The sequence below is a fragment of the Sus scrofa genome, chromosome 4, assembly GCF_000003025.6.
Source record: "Sus scrofa isolate TJ Tabasco breed Duroc chromosome 4, Sscrofa11.1, whole genome shotgun sequence".
NCBI lineage: Eukaryota > Metazoa > Chordata > Mammalia > Artiodactyla > Suidae > Sus > Sus scrofa.
In genome coordinates this window covers 4,209,643-4,232,277 of record NC_010446.5, presented here as the reverse complement: position 1 = coordinate 4,232,277, position 22,635 = coordinate 4,209,643, and the positions used below count along the sequence as shown (strand labels likewise).

The 22,635-nt window shown below is 56.4% G+C and overlaps 1 protein-coding gene across 1 annotated transcript in view; it reads right to left on the bottom strand.

Moving 5' to 3' along the window:
• The window catches only part of COL22A1 (collagen type XXII alpha 1 chain), a 244,154-nt gene that overhangs the window by 80,921 nt on the left and 140,598 nt on the right, over positions 1–22,635 (bottom strand). The window contains exons 31-39 of the mRNA XM_021088863.1: positions 21,713–21,754; positions 18,884–18,916; positions 15,373–15,426; positions 15,037–15,090; positions 14,197–14,250; positions 12,476–12,529; positions 10,922–10,975; positions 8,071–8,175; positions 5,935–5,979 (exon numbers count right to left, since the gene is read on the bottom strand). Of these exons, the coding sequence (XP_020944522.1) occupies positions 5,935–5,979; positions 8,071–8,175; positions 10,922–10,975; positions 12,476–12,529; positions 14,197–14,250; positions 15,037–15,090; positions 15,373–15,426; positions 18,884–18,916; positions 21,713–21,754 (495 nt within the window). The remainder of the gene's footprint in view (positions 1–5,934; positions 5,980–8,070; positions 8,176–10,921; positions 10,976–12,475; positions 12,530–14,196; positions 14,251–15,036; positions 15,091–15,372; positions 15,427–18,883; positions 18,917–21,712; positions 21,755–22,635) is intronic.

Below are 22,635 nucleotides of genomic sequence, written 5' to 3'. Positions count from 1 at the left end.
AGAGCCCCAGATGGGACATTCCATTTCTCTAGAAGAGCATATGACACGGCTGATTCCAGGAAGCACAAGATGCTTGAGGCTTCCGGGAAATCTGGTTTGTGTGCATGGGGACGGTGGAAAGGGACAAAGTCATGAAAGAAGGCAAATCTGGAGAAAGACGTAGTGAACTAAGAATGGATGTGCTCAGCGCTGGATCCCTCCCGCACCGTGACTGTGAGCGGATGCGGTGGGACGATTCAAACCAGCCCCCGCGTGACTCCAAGGCCAGTCTAAGGCCTGGAACCGAGTCCCCTAAACTCGAGCTCCCCTGCCGAGTTCATGACTAGCCTCTCCATCCAAAACTCTATTCCTGTTCTTGTCCTGCCCCGGTTCCCCTCGGGGTCGAGGAGTAGCCGAGAAAAGGGGGGACGGACACGGAGCAGGAGCGCAGGACACCTGAGGGGCTCCCCTCCCAGGGACAAGCCCCTCTGTGTGGTCGCGTCCCCACGTCTTGCTTGGCCTTCCCAGTTCCGAAGAGCAGACGCAGGCAGCCACTCACGAGGGGAGGGAGGGAGGCAGAGCCCAAGGAGGCGCGGTTGAGCAGGAAGTACCGCCGCCGCAATGAGAGCTGAGCAGGAACGCGCTCACAGGACTCCCAGTTTCTCCTCGAGGGATGCGCAGAGAGGTCGGACACCCACCTTGAGCTGTTCTGCGGAAACTAGGACTCCTGCCCTCGAGAGGATGCTGACCACAGGCATGGACACCCCAGACCGGCTGCAACCAGAAGGCTGATGAGTAAGAGTCCCCAGAAGCATGACCACCAATCAATCCGAAAGCGGTCTGAGAGCTGAGCACCCTCTCTGGGACCCCGCCTTAAGGCTGCCTTTAAAACCCTTGTCTGAGTCACGGGGGATTCAGGCCACCTGTTCTCCTTGCTTAGCCCTGCAACACACAATACGTTGCTTCATCACAACCCGGTGCCCGCAGACTGGCTCTGCTGTGTGTCAGGCGGGTGAACCCTGCCCCTCCAGGCAGGTGGAGGGTGGTTCTGTGACCGTGGATAAATCCCATAAACTCTTTGGTACCTTAAGACATTCATTAATTAGAAAGCAAATAGGAGTTCCCGTCGTGGCGCAGTGGTTAACGAATCCGACTAGGAACCATGAGGTTGCGGGTTCGATCTCTGCCCTTGCTCAGTGGGTTGACGATCTGGCGTTGCCGTGAGCTGTGGTGTAGGTTGCAGACGCGGCTCGGATCCCGCGTTGCTGTGGCTCTGGCGTAGGCCGGTGGCTACAGCTCCGATTGGACCCCTAGCCTGGGAACCTCCATATGCCGCGGGAGCGGCCCAAGAAATAGCAACAACAACAACAACAAAAGACCAAAAAAAAAAAAAAAAAAAAAAAAAAAAAAAAAAAAAAAAAAGAAAGCAAATAAACAAAACAAAACAAGAACATTCTACCAAATTCCCATGTATCAAAACAAGAACATTCTACCAAATTCCCATGTATCTTCTGCAGACTAATGTACAAGAGACCATATGACTTCAGACATTACAGGTAAATACATGATTATATTTTATCACCAGAATTAGACGATAGAAAATAAACTAAGCAGCCAAAATATCAGAAAAGTCTGTGTTGTTTTGCACCCCGGTTTCTCTTCAAAATAGTTAACACAGGTCTTTTTCCGATTATTTTCTCTTTTCACGCGGCTCCCCTTCTTCCCAAGGCTCTATTTTCATGCACATCACTCACCCCTCACTTCCTGGAGATAAACCTCACCACAGCTGAATGTGTATTCCTCCAGGCTACCTGTTCACACCTCTGCTTCTTGCATGAGCCATATTCCCCCTTGTTTTTCCCTCCAGGTTCTAAGCTTCCAAACACCTATCATCCACGAAGACTGAGCTGCCGAATCACCGCACTTGCGTAACCCCAGCTCTGCCGCCCTCCTCTCTGCCCTACGGAAGATAGTGGAGCATCTCTTCATTCCTCTTAACACACTGACCTCCCAGTTTGTCTGTCCGACCCTCTGACTTCTGTGTGTCTTAGAAGAAACCATCCTTTCATTCATGTATCCATGAACTCAGCCAATATCTGTAAGCACCTAAAATGAGTCAGAACCTACACAGGGTACAATGAATGTTTACCCACTTCTGCATCCTGCAACAGCCCTCCAGGAGCAAATTCCCGGATGCTGGAAGGAGTGCCTCTATCATTGCTCAAATTTTGTCAGGTTCTAAATTTTGCTTTTTACTGAAATCAACTTTTTGCCCAGGAGGGAGCATGATAAAAGACCTCTCCCAGCCCGGCCTGGAATCTGAGTCACTGATGGATTTCTGCCTCTGGGTAGGACAGCCAGGCCTGGCTCCATTCAGCTGTTTAAGGCCCATTGTGATGCTAACGGGCCCCCCAAACAACTACACAGCACAATCAGGGACTGAAATGTTTAGGAAAAAAGGAGAAAAAGGCCTCAAAGCTCTATCAAAACAAGAAGGCTCCTGAATGAGGAAAAAAAGGGCCCAGGAGCCCCTGTTACACTGACTAATATCTGTTTTGGCTGCAAGACATCCTGGGCCAGTTCAACAGTGCTCGGGGAGGAAACGTGTGAGGTCGTGGAAGAAAAAGGACTACTGAACAACTATGGGCCTTGAGAGCATGTATCCACAGGAGCCGTCTGGGGGGTTAGCTCCTTTACACAGAAAGAGAAAGAGTCTCAGAAAGAATAAGCCACCTGCCCTTGAGTCGTCTGTCTTGCAGGGAGTTGAGCTGGGATTCTAACCAAGTTCTGAATGGAGGCAAAGCCTGTTCATTTCCCCAGAAACAAGTGCCACCCAAGAGAAGGAAAGGCATCTTTCAGAGTCTTCCTGCTGAGGAGGTGCCAAGGAGAACCCCCCCAGAGTCCCCTCCCCAACCTCGGGGACAGCGCCGGGCACTCAGCCAGACACCCGTGGGCTCTGGGGCCCTCCCGTCCTCCTATTCTCTGAGTCCCAATTTACCTTCCCAGCGCCAGCTGGCTGTGGGAACCTTTAGTCTCAACCACATTCTACTTTACAAAAATATACAATATTAGCGCCAGCGGGTCATCTGCTTTCACATCTCACATTTTATTTATTTCTTAATGGTTTTCTTTTTAGGGCTGCACCTGTGGCATATGGAAGTTCCCAGGCTAGGGTTAGCATAGGAGCTACAGCTGCTGGCCTACACCACAGCCACAGCAACGCAGGATCCGGGGTGCATCTGTGACCTACACTACAGCTCACGGCAACGCCAGATCCTTTAACCCACTGATCGGGACCAGGGATCGAACCCAGACCCTCATGGATACTAGTTGGGTTCGTTACCGCTGAGCCACAACGGGAAACTCCACATCTCACATTTTAAATGGAAGGAGGTGTTTGACCAAAGGCACAGCATGACTTGCCATGGGTCCCATGGAGTTGAAACAAGCAGGTCAACTGGACCCCAGGCGAAGCCCTCTGCTCTGCTCACTGCCCTCTCTCAGCCTGCCCCTCTGCTCCTCCGTGTCACCCCCCCCTGCCACTTGGGCTTCCTCTCTCCAACCGCACGCCCACAGGGATGAGGGAGGTCTCGCTGGATCCCCACCTTCTTGCTGCAAACCCCAAAGCAGAGTCCACAGGGTGACCTAATGGTAAGAGTCACTAGCATTCACTGAGCTTGTACCTGTGACAAACATGAGGCTCGGCGACTCTTCTTACTTGCATTGTCTCATTTTCCCCCAAACTGCCTGGGCGACAGCGTTCACCACCCTCATGAGTAATTATCGCAGAGAAGGGCCACCTTCAGCCGTTTTTCGCTCTCCCATTCCCAACAGCCTTGCCTTCCTCTCTTCTAAGAGGCAATCAATTTCCTCCAGATCCCGAAGGTTCTCCTCTAGGGGAACCTGGGAGCACAGGACCCCTGCCAGTCAGACGCCGGGCTCATCGCATCCCCGGGGAACCTCAGACTCTCCTCCAGAGGCTGGGTCCTGCTCCTTTCCGCCCGCGCCCATTGCTCCAGGCATAAGGTTCTAATTTGCACAACCTCGATTTCAGGCTAAGTCCTTTCCAGTTTTATTTCTTCAGAGTCTAGGGAGCTGCCAAATATTTGCTCAGATCACTCAAAGAACCCTCTCATCGCCTTTTCCTTTGATCATGAGCAACAAAATCGCTATCAGAGGGATGCACGTTCGTCTGCGATGATCTCCATCAGTGCAAAGCTCGGAGAGTTTACAGAGTCACCGGCCTGAAGAGCAGAGAAAACCACGAAGCAAACACAGCGATTATTCCCGATGCCTCAAGTTCCGCATCCTGGATATTTTTGTAAACAAAAAGCCTTTACCGTACAATAAAAACAATGCACTCTGGTTAAGTGCTATGATCCCAAAGACACAGCTATAGAATAAAAGGGGGAGTAAAAAGAACGGGTATGGGGGCCTTGAAATAAAACTTCCAGTGAGAGCAGTGTATGTGGGTTCCCCAAGCTTTGCGTCTTAAATAAGAGATGGATGGTGATGTGACCTGGGAAAGTACTAGCGGCTCAGAAAGTGGGTCTGGGGACCAGAGGCAGAGTAAAAGAATTCTTAAAAATTTGTTTTCATAAACATATGCAAGTAGAGAAAATACGGTAATGATACAGTAACACATCTATTTATGTGATTTTGAATATACATATTAAGCTAAAGCAAGAAATAAACATGCTAAGGTCCATCGCTGACTACTTCCCCCACATTCTTAAGTTTGTGCACCTGAGCGGGTGGAATAATTTTCCGCCAGATGTGGGTGCATTTACCGGCCATGCTTTGCTCTGAACACACTCTCTTTCCGGCACCTGTGGTCTCCTCCCTGCAGAGAACGCCTTCCTCATTTTCCCCTTTTGGTGGCGACATGCACTTGAAAAATCAGGACAGACATCACCTCCTCCAAGAAGCCTTCAAGGTCAAACGAGGCTGTGTCGGAAGCCTCCTCTAAGCTCACCTGTGCCTCATCTTCCCTCTATCCTGGCATTTGTCTGCTTTAGCCTGCTTGGTTATCTGTTTCTACCCTGGCCCCTGAGCTGTTATTAGAGGCCTGGGAACACGTAACACCCATCCCTGCCACCCAGAGCCCACCTCCAGATCTGACACATGGCAGAAGCTCAGTGGATATGCAATGAAAGAGATAATAAGAGCTCTGATGCATAAATGACTCAATGAGTGACCAATGCCAGGTAAGGACAACTTCCAGAAAATGTCCCTAATCATTCAGGGAAGTTCTCTTTAGAAGACACTCCCTAGTGGGAAAGTCGTCTTCTCTGAGTTGGGGTTGCAAGTGAACTGAAGAAGAGACACCTGCTATTTGCCCCGAGTCTCCTTTGCCTCCTGGGTGCTCGGCTGGATGACGCTGTTCCCTCCCCTGTGGTGTCAGCAGGTTGGTGGACACGAATCACCACCCCCAGGCCTGGCCTGTGGAATTTTCCCACGAACTCCCACACCACCTCTCCTCTCGTTTCCCACTGCGGACGGAGGCTCTGGTAGGAGACACTGAAGCCCTGGAGGATGGGACAGTCACTGGACTGGCCGAACATGGGTCCCTGAATGGCTGTGTGGATCCAAACTCCCTGCCCACCACCGCTCCCACCGGCCTTCATGTGAACAGAAGTGAGCTTTCACTGTGCTGATCATCTCAGATTCGGGGATCCTTTGTTTCCCGATTAAGCTAAAGTACAAGACTAGATCTCTCCCTGTGCTGGTTGAAAGCATCTTTTGCAACTTGATTTAACTGCAGATACTTTTTAAGCAACCACTGCATGGCAGCTCCTTCGACTCGCAGTTCAGAGTCACAGAGCCTCTAATTAGGTGGAAAGTGACGAACACGGAAGTGAACAGAAATGACCGGAGATGCTTATAATTAAATTCTGCACGGTTCCCTTCTGAGTGCAACCCATGGCACCCACAGTTTGCCAGATAAGTACTCACCTTGGTTCCCAGAGGTCCAGGTGGTCCTGGTGGTCCCCGAAGTCCCTGGGGAATTGAATGGTGCAAAGACATTACGGGTCCGGGAGTGAGTATCTACCCACCCGCCATGGGCCAAGCTGTGTGCCCTCGATGATGTGGGGGCCCAAGGACAGACGGGACCCCCCCGTCATCGCCTGTCTTGTATCAAAGAAAACCACCTGGCTTGAGAAGTAAGATCCTGGGGTGTGAATTCTGAACCTGCCACTTGCCATTTCTGCGTGACCTTGAGCAAACCCCCCTGTCTCTCGTAGTAGTTTGCTTTGAAAGCCACTTATTTTGTGGGCTCCCTCACGCAAGGGCAAGGCCAGGTTTCAGGTTTCAATGCAGGGCTCCTCAGATTACAAAACCTGACCTCCTTCTTGTTTACCTGCTTGGAAGACCTGAGGGCGCCAAGGAGGAAGAGCTTCAGTTTCAGGCTGACGGCTCTGATGCAGCACGCGTTAAAAATCACTGCCTCCTTTTGGCAGTGTTGGCTGAAAGAGCCAGAGTGAAGGGGGCGGGAGGTCCAGGCCCTTGTGTGTTAATGGTCAAGCTCTCCCACTCCCTTTGGCAAGGGAGTCTCCTCTCTGAGCCTCGCATTCCTCGTCTCTAAAACAGGGTTCATGATGCCCTCGACATTTGCATCCCCCCAAAGTCACATGTTCAATCCTAATGCCCGTTGTGATGGTATTAAGAAGTGGGGCCTTTGGGGTGATGCAGTTATGGGGTGGTGCCCTCATAAATGGATTAGTGCCCTTATAATAAAGGTTCGAGACCCCTGCCCCTTCCACTCTGTGCGCACACAGCAGGAAGTCAGCAACCTGTGACCCCCAAGCAGGCTCTCGCCAGAATCCAAGCAGCTGATACCCTGACCCTGGATGTTCAGTGGCCAGTTTACGGCTTTTTGTTGGAGGAGCCCAAAGAGACTAAAACAACTTCTCACTTCTCAGAGCAGACGCGAGGGTGCAGCCTAAGGGCTTAGTGCCTGGGACACAGACAATGCCACATCAGCTGAGGGCCATACACTAAGGGTTTATGCGAATCGTGTCATCCGATCCTTGGGAGGTGGGCGCTGTGATCATTCATATTTTAGGACGGAAGGAAATTCGCATCTAGGATTAAAGATTAAGGATGCAGGCACAGAGAGTTTAAGTCATTTTCCCAAGGCCACACAGGCAGTGAGTTGTTCTGACTCAAACCAGGTCTCCCTGCCCCTCTCCACGAGGTTGTGAGCTTTGCGAACGGGAACGCCACCTCCTCACTGTCCTCAGGGTCTAGGACAGAACCTGGCCCAGCGTGGCCCCGGGAAACCCAGAGCTTCACTATCGGCCCCGACTCTTCCCTCCTTCCTGTGAGAGGCTTCCACACGCCTGCCCACTGCCAATAGGCTTGTAAGACCGCCCGTGGCAGTGGTGGGGGGGGGATAGACACGCCGCCCCCCTGACGCTGGGCTTGGCCACGTGACTTGCTTTAGCCGATGGCGTTTGGACAGGATGAACGCCACGTGCCCGGGAAGGCGTTAAGAGTCAGGAGAGTCTCTGCTGCGAGAATGCCGTGTCTCAATCAGGGCCTTCTCCTTCAGCTCAGGGCTCAGAATTAGGACACAAGCGGGGGCAGGACCGTAGCTGTCGACTCACAAATGTCAACAAGGAACCCACGACACAAGGGCATTTTGCTAAGGGGAAGGTGCTGAGATTTGGGGGTTCTTTGTTACCGCAGCAAAATTTACTAGTAGAGCTCGCTTTGTGTCCAGGACACACTAAAAAGTGTGCAAATTCCAATGGACATAGCCTCCTGCATTTGCACACACAGCCTGTCTGTCTGGAACACCATCTCTTTTTGCCTAAAAGATAATTTCTTCCAATTTCTAACCCATCTCTGTGTCCCCAGCGTCCAGCCCAGAGCCTGACACACACCCGCAGTCCACACAGGACCCTGTGCTGCGCTGGCCGGAAGTGGACTGGAACCAGCTGTTCCTGCCACACTTCTCCCAGCCGACCTGCTTTCATGGGCTATGACTCAGTTTCTGCAAAGTGTGACCAGTGAGCCTTTTTATCTTCCTTTTCTAACACCAGACTGGTCATCACGAGCACAGAGACCGCTGGACCCGACACGTACCGGCTCTCCGTCCTTCCCTTTTCCGGGGGGGCCCGGGAGCCCAGGAGCACCAGGATCACCCCTGGGGCCAGCCGGCCCTGGAATCCCATCTTCTCCCACTGCTCCCTGCAAAGAAAAGTAGTTTCAGGCTCAACGACACGCAGAGAGTAGGCGTTTCAGTGGCGGCACCAACCTGGCGGGGCTGGTACGCTTCCTGGCGATGTCATTTCAGAAAGTCCCCCCCCCCGTCTTCTGAGGGTGCAGAATGGTGGACTGTGTAGCGTGTGTCCCCAGGATTCAGATGCCCAAGCCCTAACCCCAGCGCCTCGGTTTGGAAAGAGCGTCTCCGCAGATGTAATCAGCTAAGCTGCGGTCCTCCGGAGAGGCACGGCCCCTAATCCCACGTGAACCGGTGTCGTGAGGAGGGGACATGCGGACACGGACCCGCGTAGAGGGCAGTCAGTGGGAAGACACAGGGAGAGGACAGCCAGCAGTCACCGAGGAGCGGCTGGAAAGGCCCTGCCCTCGCAGCCCCGGGGAAGCAACCCTGGGACACCTTGATTTGGGCCTTCCGGACCCGGGGAGAGTGGGGAGACGGCAAATTTCCGTAGCTTAAAGCACCGGGTTTCTGATACTGTTACCGTGGCCTCAGCAAACATCACAGCGCGGAACATGCGCACGGGAAGCCGTTAGCGGCTCTCTAACCCACCTGCTACCCATCGCAGGACCCCACCTGGTGCGCCTCTGACAGGCAGTCCCCCCCCCCACCCCGTGTCTGCTTGGACTCCTCTGAGAGCAGCGAGCTCACCCCCTCCCCAGGCTGTTCACCCCTTTCCTGGGCGGTTCCCTTACACAGTGTGTTTTTATAATCAGCCAGGACAACCCTCTCTGAAACCTTCCAGACGTTTGATGATCAAACTCGGGGCTCTGAGTACGAAATCCAATCCCTCGTCACACTACAGGCCTTTGGTGATTCACACACACAGGGCTTGGGGCTCCAATGTGGAGCGAGAGGAGGGAGGGAGAGGGAGGGAGAACCAGGATCCGGTGAGGGAGGGAGCTGGGCCTGGCGTCTGCTCGTCCTGTCTGACCACAAAGCCAGGAGCACCCCCACGCCCACCCCGCAGCCTGGATCTGGAACCCTGGGGGGAACCTGTGAGCCACGAGAACTCCCTTTCTGGGGTGGGGCTCCCTTGGGCCAAAGCTGCAACGTGACATTCCTGATGTGGGGGTGACATGAGGCACAGGGTCCCAAGAAGGGGTAAAGCGAGGGATGGAGCGGACCTCTCGTTAAGCCCAAGACCAGCTTCCCCGAGCATCCGGCCAGCCACCGGACAGTGGTAGAGAAAAGGCATGTTCTGCCCTCCAGGCTCTTTCTGACTTTAGGATCACCAGCGGGAAGCCCCCCTCAGTGTGCAGCCCTGGGTCCCGGACCTCAGCCTGGGCTTCCGCTCGGCCAAGGAGAGGTGTTTGGCGCCCTCTAGTGGCAGAAGGAGCCAACGACGCACTGATGTTCCCATCCCTGCCCACTTGGTCCTGGAAAACCTCTTCTAACCCCCTTCCAAGCTCCTTCTAAATTGTCAGGGCTCTGTTACGTCCCAGAATAGAGCCCAATCCCTCATCCACGGCATAATCAAGGCACACAGATGGGCCAGGTTGCTTTTCCCTCGCTTAACCTGGGTGCTCTACTCTTCGTTCTGCAGACTTAAGGGAGGGCACCTTTAAAAACAAATGAAGTTTCTTCGTGGTGCAGCAAGTTAAGGATCCAGCGTTTCCACTGCAGTGGCTAGGGCTGTTGTGGCACGGGTTCAATTCCTGACCCAGGAACTTCCACATGCTGTGGGCACAGCCGGAAAAAAAGGCCACAGCCTTCCCACTAAAATGTGAAACCATGAAAATATACATCTATTCTTGTTACACGTAGCCAAAATAGAAAGGATAAAACAAATGATCCCTCCTTTGAAAGGCTCTGGGTGAGGTGGACTTGAAGACATCTGCATTAGAAGAGGCTTAGACCCTGGAGTGCGGGGAGGGGCCTCTGTGGATGCTGCCTCGGGAGTTGGGGGGACACAGAGACACCAGTCCCTGGACATGAAGCCTCACGTGGGGAGCTGGGGACAGTGAAACACGGCCACCCCCGGCACCTACTCTCTGCCGAGACCCCCGACAGGCCAGCACTTCAGCTCGGCCTCGGCACCTGCGCTGGCCCCACTTCACAGATGAGGACATTCAGGTGAGCCTGAGCTCCAGGCTTCTCAACCTTGGCCCTGACCCTCAGGGGACGGGAGGACACTGTGCGGAGAAGGGGAGTGGCCCTCTGACTGTGAGATGCGTAGCAGAATCCCTGCTCTCCACCCACTAGATGCCAGCGCAAGAGAAGTCAGGGCACACGTCAGAGACACTGCCCGAAATGCAGAGCAGGACATGCCACGTGGGATTTCGAAGGCCGTGGAGGCTTCTCCTCTGCCCCGGGGTGTGGGCACTTTGGAGCAGACACCATGTCCCTCTTTTGCCCAACAAAGCCAGCTCTCTCTCTTCGCTCGGGGAGGCCTGTGCACACAGTGGTGTGGGAGGCCGAAGTCGGTGCCCTGAACTGAGAGGAAGCGGGACTTGGGGTCAGACGGACCTCGCCCTGTGGCTCACTAACTAAGGGACGCAGGACAACGGAGCTCATCTCCCAGAGCCTCACCTCCGCCTCTGCTGAGTGGGGACCCCCGACTCAGGGTCCATCATAAGGCTTAAAGGGGATGGTGCAGGGCCCTCCTCCTGCTCGGGAAGCCCTTCCGACTCCTGGTCTGAGCAGAGCGGATCCTCCCTCCCCGCTTCTAAGGCGCTAAGAGCAGCCGCTGTGGGCAGGGATCACCTGTCTTACCTTCTCCCCACGTTCCCCGTCTTTCCCAGGGGGGCCTCTGGTGCCTGGGGGGCCCTGAGGAAAGAAAGGTTATTGACGAGGTGAAGTTCAAGATCGCCCAGAGAAGGACAATCAGGCCCCCTTGGAGTGGATGACCACAGCTCTGCCCCCATGATCCCCCACCAGGATTAGATTCCTTGCCGCTGTCCCCCGCACCGTGCCTGCCACAGCAGTCCCTCCCCTGGTCTGCACGGAGCCTCGCAGGGCAGAGCTCTAAGCACGCCCTGCCCGCCTTGGGCTCCAGGGCTCAGCAGGCAGGCGGGGCCTGGCTCAGAGGGGAAGCCGGGGAGGGCGAGGCAGAGCCAGGAGCACAGCCTCGGGAGTCAGGGATCTGCTCCGCCCTTGTCTTCTGAATCCCGCAGAGGCTGACTTTCTGAGACAAGGCTCAGGAGCAAGGGTTCCACAGATGCTCCAGCGGGGAAGTGAGACAGGACAGGCAGGTGTGACACGGTCGTGTAACTGGACCTCAGTCCTGCTGGGGGCTCTGGGGGCCCATGTGGGAAACCCACGCAGAGCGGCTCCGTGAGGAGACATTTATAACGCACCACTCAGGGCTACCTCTGCTGCGGCTGGTGCAACTGGCCCTGTGGCTGGACAGCAGGTCTCTAAAAGCCAGAGAAGACCCTCAGGCAAAGCAACGCAGGGCTGGCTGCTGGAAGCGTGCGGCTCACACTGCAGCGGGGAGCGGCCGTGGTGCCGGCGATGTTCCAGGAAGCAGTAGCCACGGCCACCACTAGACACGACTCCGTCTCCCTGTGCCTCAGCTCCCTCCCGAGTAAAACGGGGGCCACCTCCCAGCCTCGTGAGGATACAACGAATGAGCATGTGCAAAGCACTGAGAACAGTGTCCGGCACGCGCACACGCACACGCACACACACCCCACCCACTATTCGTCCTCTAAACCGCTGTGATTATGAACCGAACTGATTTCTATGTATTGTAGGAGCACAGTCGTCAGCTGCCCTTGACAAGACGCCATGGAGTGTTTCACTGCACACGCTGACACCGAAATCCACGTCTAGGGTGGACCTTAGAGCTGCTCCACGAGCAGACCCCGTCTCCGCACGGCCAGCACCGCGGGGCGTGGCGGGTGAAGCAGCACAGCCCACTCTGTTTTGAAGATGGAACAGCTGAGGCTTCCAGGAGCCCCTGGCAGAGGCCCGACGGCCGGTTAGGGGCAGAGCTGTGGCCAGAACCCAGGAATCCCCAGCCGTCAGGGCTTCTTCAAGTTCACCTTGTTTCTTCCAAGGCAAACTCTGATGCCAATGCCAACGGCAAGGACAATTACAGGCTCCTGCAGGGTCAGCCTCGTTTAACCCTTGGACGTCTCAGGAGTTAGCTAGAGCCTCAGGCTGGTCACTTTCCAGGTGACTTTGCTGGGACACCAAGTTCTCCATCTGCCAAGTGGGAGTGAGGGTACCTGGCCCCTGAGTTTCGCGGAGGACAAGCGAGCTAGCTCGGGGGATGGGCAGCCAGGGGTGGGGTCCCTGCCTCTCTCCCACCCCATGACTCACCGCACTGCCTGGGGGGCCACTGGGGCCGGGGGAGCCGACGGGGCCAGGAGCACCCTGTTCAGAGATAGAGGGAGGTTAGAAAGGCTCAAGGTGTTGACTGTACGTAGATAACCCGACTCTCTCCAAACCTGCCTCCCACTCGACGCTCCCTGATTTGCCGGGAATGTTCCTAACCTTGAACTCCCCACACGGAGAAGACGGACCTCCTGTTGGGGTGCTGTGGCCCCCCAACCAGCCAGTCCCCATAGGAGTGGAACCCGGCACAGGGGAGGGAGAGAGGACTCTAGAACGTTCCTTAAGACCTCGGCACGGAGCATGGGGCATGGGGGGAGGGCGGAGGCGGAGTGTGAGCTGCGGGTGGGCAGAGGGGAGGGAGGCCAGGTCCCACCACACACGTGCCCACGTGAGGCTGGGCCTCTGTCCTCGGGGCACTGGGAAGGGCACGCGGAAAATGGAAGACACGGCTCCGACCTGAGCTGTGGAGAAGAAGGCTGTGGAATATACCGAAGGTTGACTGCAAGGGCACAGGAAGCTCTAGAGACAAGGGGGAGGACCGGGCGAGGCAGCCGTGGCTGGGCGGGAAGGGGCTCTCCTGAAGGAAGCGCCAGGAGGAAGGGCCAGGGCTCAGGGACCAGCTGCTGGGGGGGGCCAAGGAGGAGTTTGGGTGATCAGACGTCTGAGGATGCCGATGCTGCTCTCGGAGGAGGGGCCCCAGGGAGGGAAGGCGTGTGTGTGTGTGTGTGTGTGTGTGTGTGTGCGCGCGCGCGTGTGTGTGTCTGTTGGATTTAACTGGCAAATCAGGCCATGTTTTCTGGAGAAAGTGGATTTGAACACTGACGGCTGGACAACGAGTCCATGAAAGGAGATGCAGTGAGAACACCAGGGAGGTGGGGCCTCCTCTCGCCCCTTCCCTGCCCCCGCCTGCACTCGGCTCCCGTACCCCACCCCTGGGGCTGTGCTCCGTCCAGGCCCCCCGACAGGCCACGAGGGACTTGCCAGATGCTCCTTTCTCTGTGGTGTCCACACTGCTCACTGGCTGCAGCTAACCCCATTCCCACTCGGCCACGTGCACCACCACATGAGCACACGGCAGCGGGTACGCAGGGCCTGGGGTCCTGTCTGCCTGCCGTTGCTGCTGCTGCTCTACTGTCCCGGCAGGAGCCGGCCGCGTCCTGCCTCCCGCCAGCTGCACGGAGTGGCCTGGCTCTGCAGCTCTGCACCACGAGGCAGGGTGCCAGGCAGAACCTGGGGGTGCAAGTGTCAACCCCCCACTCCCACCCCGGCCCCAGGCGCTGGGCCCCAGGAGAGCGAAGCAGGAGCAGCGTGTGTGTGAAGGCCGCGTGTCCTCCTGGATGAGCTGCATTAGGGGTTCATGTGTGTTTGTGCATCACAGTATGTGAACATGGATGTATCTGTGGGCACGCTCCTCGGAGTGACAAACTTATCTATGAGTGTGTGTGTGTGTGTGTGTGTGTGTGTGTGTGTGTAAGGGGATCCCTTTCATGGGCTGGCACCTGGACAAAGCCTGAAAGTGCTGGGAACCTGGCGGAGGCCAGCAGATCGCTGGTCCTTGCTGCTCGGGAGGCGCGGACCCGGGGCCAGCCTGCCCGCACACTGCCCCCCGCCCCCACCCCACCGTGTGGCCTGCGCTCTCCCGGACCCCTCCCCAGTCAGCCGAGCTGGGAGCCCGGACTCCCGCATGTGGGCCCGGGGGGACTCACGGGAGTCCCAGCTGCTCCGGGCGTCCCCTGTGCGCCTTCCTGTCCCTTGGCACCCTGCACGGGGAACAAAACGCAGGTGAGACATCCCAGACGACGCTGCCCCGGCCCCAGCAGGGGCCTGGGGCCCCTTCCTGATCAGAGCCAGCTGACCCAAACCGAAAGGACGGGGAGCAGGGCCCAAGGGTGCAGAAGCCACAGCTTCTGGCTGTCGTGCTCTTCTCCACCACCCCGGGACTCAGGCCTCAGCCCCCAGCCCATCTCCTGATGGAAAGGAGGCTTGGAGCCACGGCCGGCCAGGTGCGCACAGCCAGCCAGGGCCCGGGGATCCGAGCTCACACAGGCCACTCCCACGGGACCGCTTAGAGCGCACCAGCAACTGCCCTACAAAGAGGCAGCGAAGAGGCCAAAACAGAAAAATGTGACCGAAACGCCAACACACGCTAGGTGTTATTTAAACCCGAGTTGGAGTTGCTGAGGGGCTGGGAGGAGGAGGGGATTTCCTGCGTCGGAAAAGCTGCAGGGCGCCAGGACCCCTGGGTCCTGAGCTCTGCCAGCCAGATGGCGCAGAGCAGGGAACTCAGCTCGCCTAAACTGACCCTTCAGCGCCAGGTAACGACATCCTGGGGTCCTGAGGGGGGCTGCGTTTTGGGGTGCTTTGGTGCTTTGTGAGATGCCCTCTGCCCCAAGGGACTGGACCCACAGAGTCCAGGCAGCATCATCGGTGGCAGCGCCCCCAGGTGGATACTCCTGGAATGGCAGGTGAGAGGGGCCAGCGCGGGAAGCAGGGACTGGGGGGATTTCCGGTCTAGGCGCCCACAGGGGGACAGAAGGTTCTCTTACCGGTGGTCCAGTGGGTCCCTGAGGCCCCACCGCTCCAGGATGACCCTGTGATCCCTGCAATGAAACCACCTGTCAATGGACTAGGTCATACCTTTGCTCAGGGCGGATGGGGGTGGCGTGGACACGTGCACCAGGACAATTTGAGACCCACGGAGGGGCTTCCTTGGACCCCTGAGGGAGGAGGATGGGGCTGCATTCGGTTCCGTGGGGCTCCTGTGTGTGGTTTGGACCTGTAGCCGCTCAGCCCTTCAATGTCCCGTCTCAGGGTGACCAGCCGCAGGGCGAGGGGCGTGGGGCGTGGGGCAGGGGCGGGGGCGCAGAGCCCAGGGCACTCACCGGGTCCCCAGGCGCGCCCGGATCGCCCTTCTCTCCTTTGGGCCCGCGCTCCCCCTGTCGGTGGAGAAGCACACAGTCAGCGGACGGCTCACCCTCAGGTCGCACTGGCCTCTCGGTCCTGCTCAGGCCACCGCCTCCAGCCAGCTCCCCGCTTTCTCAGACCTCGGAGACCCTGCCCCAGAGGCTCTTCCTGGCCTCTGCCCAGCTCATCATGGACCCCCCAGTTAGTGTCTGCCCAGCCGGGAGGGCGGCCCGGGGTCCTCACTGTCTCTGCAGCATCTGTCGAGTGGAATCTGCAGTCTACCTCGGAGAGCTGGGGCCGGATTAAATGAGACTGTTCTTGCGGAGTGCTTCCCGCTGCCCACACAGAGGAGGTTTTCAGCAGATGCAAGCTCATTCCTTCTAGAATCTCTGTTTCCCACTAGCTCACAAGAGCACACTGGCTCCATTCACCAAACAACAATATTCTCATCTCTAGAAAATGTCTCACGGTGGGGGTTCGCAAAATTCTTTTGTCTGGTCTTCAAGTCATAAAAAAGAAGCCACAGACCAAAATAGAATACTCTGGAGTTCCCGTCGTGACTCAGCAAAAACGAATCTAATATCCATGAGGACGAAGTTTCAAACCCTGGCCTCGCTCAGTGGGCTAAGGATCTGGTGTCGCCGTGAGCGGTGGTGTAGGTCGCCCACGAGGCTTGGATCTGGTGTTGCTGTGGCTGTGGTGTAGGCCAGTGGCTGCAACTCTGATTTGACCCCTAGTCCGGGAGCCTCCACGTGCCACGGGTGTGGCCCTAAAAAGACAAAAATAAAAGTAATAATACGCTTTCCTCCTCTTCACCCCTCACCATCAGCACTTTCTTTTCCTGATGCATTTGTCAAAATGAAACTTGAGAAAATAAAATGGATCACTATTTCGATGGACAGTGTAAAAAAAAGACAAAGGGGCTTGTGGGGGGGGAGGAGTAGGATTTGGATGACACACAGGGAAGGAGTCTGCCCCGCTTTCTGCCAGCTTGGGGGGGGGGCTGGGGGGCGGGGGACAGGCTTGGACCCTAGGAGGGATCCCAGGGACTTAGAGCAAGATGCTCAAGCCATCCGTACCCAGAGCCTGAGAGCCAGGAGGCAGGGCCCTTGCTGCAGGGGCAGAGCAGCTGCCCATCACAGCTGGGCTGACGCCTGAGTGCACCTTCTCCTCCCACGGCCCCCACCAGCGATGCCAGCAAGCCCAGTCCCCTCTCTGGACTCAGCAAATGCAGGGCATCAGCTGGGTCCAGGAATTCTTGGCAGGCTTCGGGGGTGGAGCCAGGCTGCCTTCCCAAGGCAGCTGCTTCTACACCAGCCCCAGTTCCAAAGACCCGCTGAAGCCCTCAGCTGCAACTTCTCCACGCCTGGCCCGGCCCGCCCTCCCTCAGCTGAGGAAGGGGCTTCCTCTCCTCTCTGGCGTCTCCAGACCCACACACCCTCTAACAGCCCTGCTCCCTTCTCCACAAACTGAAATCCCCACGCCCCCTCCAGGCCTCCCCCTTGCGGTCCCCAATGTCCCTGGAGGCAGGGGGAGTTGAAGGAGTCAGGGCTTTTCTTCCAGCCCCCCTCCCCCTTTCTCTTCCTCTTCTTAATCATGCCGCCGTGACCCCCCCATCACCCGGTTCCCCCCAGCCCTGTGCACAGAGACTCAAAGGCACACGGCTGAGGAGCAGAGGGAGCCGTGAAGGGGGGGGGACATCTTTCAAAACCATCAATACAAGCACGGTTACCCCGGCAACGAGGCAGCCCCAGAGGGATTCATGCAATAATCCGCAATGACTTTTTTTTTCATGGACACAATTTCCTTGCTTTGCATCCAAAAGTGGCTTCCTGGTTTCTGCACAGCTCAGACCCTGCAGGAAGCTGTCACACGGGGGCTCAAAGGGGCAGTCAGGCAGACCCCCAGCCCCTCCGTCCCTTCCCACGGGAACGCCCTGGAGATGGTGGCTGTGGAGCAGTTCCTTTAAGGAGGAGCAGCCTCGCCTCACCCCAGAGGGACTCAGGGTGGGCACAAGGGAGGGAGACCCGGAGAGCGAGGGTGAGGGCGGGCAGGGGGCATCTTGCAGGTGGGTGTGGTCCTGGAAGAGGGAGGCGGTGGGGTAGCAGGATGGAGCAGGCGCCCCCTGCGGGGCGAGTCTGGAACCTCAGCAGCAGCGGCCGACAGCGGCTCCCTGGGGACCTAAGGCCACTGACAACTGGGCCTCCACTGCGAACCCCTGGAAGGCCCTTCGCAAGGGGCTTGGCTGCGGAGCCACGGGCCATCGCCTGTGAAACGGATGGTCGGAGCGACACCTGTGCCGCGCCTGAGTGTCCGATGCGCCTTGCCCTGCCCGCCGGAGCCCTGCCTTTGAGAGAGGAGCGGCCGCGGCCTGCTCTGCCCCCAGGCATCTCCCAACACCCCTCCTGCAGCCCCGCTGCCCAGGAACGGCCCCTCCGGCCCCACGTCCTCCCCGCGCCTCCTGCAAAGCAGCTCAAAATGCTCCTCTCCCCACAAGGGGTTCAGCACCTGCTCAACCTCTCTTTCCACTCTGTTCTCTTCCCTCATGCACAGGATGCTCTGAGCCATTACAGTTGTCTCTGCTTAACAGCGGAGCGAGGCGGCCGACTGTCCACACGGGCCTCTCGGCAGCGCTGCCTGCCACGGGCCGGGTCCTGACCACGGAGAACCGCGTCCCCCAGAGGAAGCCCAGGAGGCGCCGCTGGCCTCAGGCCGCGTCGGCACCAGAAACCCCGAGCCCGCTTTCACAGCAACCACGCGTGAGAAGAGGAGGGAAGGGTCCCGGGGCTGCGGCCAGGGCGAGCCTCCTTCTCTGTGTTTTCATCTCTACAAGAACCCATAAGCTCCCCTCCATCGGCCACACCCCAAGCAGGCTCGGTCCCCCTTGTCCTCTGAACAGCCCCTCTTACTATGTGGGGGGCTGTGCCCCCAGTATATGGAAGTTCCCGGGCCAGGGGTTAAATCCAAGCTGCAGCTGCGACCCTAGCCACTGGAGAGACAAGGCTGGCTCCTTAACCCACACGCCACAGCGGGAACTCCTGAACAGTGCCTCTTAGTCCTGTCCCCTCGAGGCACTCCAGGCCTCATCCCCTCACCGCGGACACCCACGGTAACTGCCTGCCCTGCTCTTTCATCTTCTGCCAGCTCACGTGACTGTCCTTACAGCCACCAGCCACTCTGTGCAGTGAGGAGGTGACTTTACCCAAAGAGAGGGCTGGCCTTCAACCTGGGCCACTGGAGGCACCCTCCAGCCCCCGGGAATGTCCTGTCCAGTGCTGGGGCTGGTGCCTTGCAGGGCCCATTCCCTGCCGGCTGCCAGGACAAGGTCTAAAAGCCCAGACACCTGGCAGTGACTCATAGGTTGGGGCTGAGAGTCAGGACGCAGCCCTGGCCCAGCTCCCAGAGCCCCCAGGACCTGGCGAGCCAGGCTAGGGGGAGGTGGGGGACACCAGGCAGCACCGGTGGGGTTGGGGGGCGGCTGCTACTTACAGGTATCCTTGGGTGCGGAGTGGCCAGGGACATCTGCGAAGGAAACCACAGAAATGAGAACGACGTGAATCCATTTTCACCACCTGCCTCTGAGACACGGACCAAGGGCACCTCGAGTGATTATCAACGGTGACAATTTGCTCACATATTCCTTTGAAGTCCCTGAGCATGCACGAAGTCAGCAAAGCACAGGGCTTAGATGTGGGGCTCCGGAGTCCCACAGTCTGAGCTCAGACCCCGTCACCTTTAAAACCACGTGACCTCAGACACCTGCCAGCCTCTATGCTCTCACGGGTGAAATGGGGGTGACATATCCTCCACGCGGGGTGGGCTGAGGCCGAAACAGACAAGGGCGTGCACGTCATCAGAGCCGGCCCGGGATGGCCGGATCCTTCCAGCACGCTCCTCTTCACTCTCAGCAGCTGCCGGCCGTGGCCCAGGTGAGGACGAAGCCAGGCTGCAGGCTCAGCGCTGGGCACGGAGAGCTCAGCTTGTGCAAACCCTGTCTCTGCAGATGAAGACCCCAGGGACCGGCCCCTCGCAGCCCTCCTGCCAGGCTGCATGGATCCCTCCCAGGCTCACAGCTCTGCACCTGCTGCTCCTCTGGCCCAGAACACGCTCCCCTCCTGCCTCTCTCTCAGGGCCTGTGCCGCGGTGCCCCCTCCTCTCCACTCAAATATGAACCAGGCCCCTTGTTGTGCAGCCCTCACTTTGCCTTGATAGCATTTACTGTCATTTGCAAGTCAGGTTTATCTGGGCCACCAGGAGTCTGGCACTTTCCTCCCTGACTAGTCTGTAAAGCTCCACAGCATCCGAACTTTGCCAGCGTCTGGCTCACAGCCAGCGCTCAGATAAAAGCGAAAGGACAAGAGCGTATCATGGATTCTGGCCCCAAAGCACAATGGGTTCAGAATGGAAGGTCTCTAGACCGTGCCCTCCAATCCCAGGGTTTTTTCCGAGAAGAAACCATTGTTTTTCAGATTAACATATTTGTGTATCTTTCCATATAATTCTGAATGTACAGAAATGCCTAACTCTGCATGAGCGTTACGTAGTTAGTAACGGCAAAAGCGCTGTTATTATTTATGTTCTTGCCATGTAGTAACACAGCATATACTTTCACAGTAACCCTAAGAAGTAGGGTATCTGTTTTGGCCCTCATTTATGGCAGAAGAAACTGGAAAGACAGAGAAGGAATCGACTGCACGGAGCTCACACAGCCAGTGAACTCTGGAGCAGGAGCTGGCACCACAGCCACCGGCCGCGGGGTCCATGCCAGCCTTCCCACACACCGCAATTCACAAGTCAGTTTTTCCACTTAATTTTCCTTGCGTATCGGCATCTTGCAAAGCCATGTACATAGTGTACGCGTCTGTTTATTTTTTTGAAGCGGGACTCCATGATACGCGTGTTCTGCAGTTTAGTTAATTCTGTGCTTCCGGTCAGCTTGGTCTGCCTGTTTTGTTTTGTTTTGTTTTCCATTTTTCTCGAGTTTTACGGCAGCGCGGTCGATGGACAACGTAGCGACCACTTCTGCTGAACAGCAAAGGGGTGCAGGGATACGGAGACACACAGGCTGTCGTTTTTCATTCTCAGCCACACTGCAAGGTACACCCTTAGACGTGATTTTGTAAATACACACAATGCAAAGAGTTCTTTAGGATGGACGCCTAGAAATGGAATCTCTCTACACCACTGGGGAGACGGTTTATATGCGGGTACCCAGTCACTTCTCAAATAAGTCACCAGATAGCTTCCCATACACAGCACTGCCCCTTCCCTTCAGGCTTTGCTACACGAAGCAGTTCCAGCCTCCAGCGACGACGTCAAACGACCCGTTCTGACTTTCGATTTGATTCCGAGGTTCTTTCAGCATCTTTATGGAACGGCTGAGTCTCGTTTCAATGGGAGTGAGGGTGGGGGGAGACTGGGTTGTGAGACAGTGATTTACATGCATAAAACCCACAGGGAACACATCTTTGTCAGATGGCAAACGGGACTCTGGGTGTCCCGGCTCCTTCATCTCCTGCCCTCCGCACTGAGGCAGTCTCCTGCTTCCCCGCTAAATGACCACTTCCCCTAATGGCCCTGTCGTGGCCAGCCCCTGGAGCTGTGCTCTGCTTCCCTGAAATCATCTGTTCAAAGCCCAGAATGTCAAGGCTGGAAAGAAACATTCATACGAAAAAAAAAAAAAAAAGACATGCAAAAAATATGTCCATGTGTTTAAATAGCCTTTTAAAAAAATCAGTATTTATGTACCAGAAGCTGTGCTATGTACCTTATATTATTTCAGTTAATTTTTACTACAAATGTACAAAATAGCTGGGTATAACAGTTTTTCTTAACAGATGAGAAAATTGATTCTTTTTGATATTAAACAACATATCCAAGACCACAATGCTGGTGAATGGACCTGCTGGGATTCAAACCCACTTTTTTCCTGGCTCCAAAGCCCATGCTCTTACTCATGGCTCAACACCAATTCACGATGCCCACCCTCAGGCCTCCGGAGGGGAAAGCACGAGCCATGGCTGTGTCCTCTCCCTGCGGTCTGAGGCCGGACAAGCTGTGTCTTGTCGCTGGACCCTGTTTCCCCATATGTGACAGGTGCGTACGGATTCTCAGTGTCCAGCAGGGTTCTGATCAGCAGTGACTGTGTGTGCTGAATACAATGAGTCAACAAGCACAAGTGGTTTTTAGAGAAGCTACGCCCTTTTGGATTACAGGGCCTCTGGATAGTCCCGGTACGGGAAAACGCCCTTAAAGAGACATTTAGAACTAAGTGCCATGTGTGCAGAAGGAGAAAGGATTAGAAGCAGAGTAACTTACAGTTCCTGGTAATCCAGGGGGGCCTGCTGGACCAGCTTCACCCTAGATGGAAGAAATGGAAAATAAACAGCCATTAACCCTGATGCCCGTTCTGCTCATCCTGGGATACCTTCCCCAGACAACAGAACCACCTGCCCCTGCGTCTACCTGGGTGGACGGATAGATAGATGGATGGATGGATAGATTCCAGATTATAAAATAGTTCAGACATATCAAAACTTTGTTTGGAGAAGCATCCGTGCTGATGCGGCAGCTCTTGCTCATTTACACCATATATTCTTTGTTTTTTTTCTTTTTCGGGCCGCACCCATGGCATATGGAAGTTCCCAGGCTAGGGGTCAAATGAGACCTGTAGCTGCTGGCCTACCCCCCAGCCACAGCAATGCAGGATCCGAGCTGGGTCTGGGGTGTTGCCTCAGCAAAGGGCAACGCTGGATCCTTGACCCACGGAGCAAGGCCAGGGGTCAAACCCGCATCCTCATGGATCCTAGTCGGATTTGTTACTGCTGAGCCACGACAGAAGTCCTGTATCACTCTGTCCCCTTCCACGGCGCCGTGGAAACAGCGATCCACTATCCGTCTCCCCGGTGAGGACAATTCGGTGACTTCCATTGGCTGCAGCCATGACCACGCGGCGGCAACCATCTCCTAGAACCTTCTCCGGGCCCTGCCCCAGCCTCTTTGGAGGGGACAGGCTCTGCTCAGGGACCTGAGGGGCGAATGTCACATTCCCGTACATGGCAAAGGCTCGGGAGTTGAACCACCTGAACCTGAAGCCTAACTCTACCCTTTTATGCGGGATTGTCCTTCCGCTGGCAGGCTTTCGGTCTGGAAAGTGACAGCAGTGCACGCAGCTCACAGCATCGGGTGGGGACCCAGTGAGGCCATCCTCAGTGGGGCCCGTAAGGAAGGAATCGCTGCTG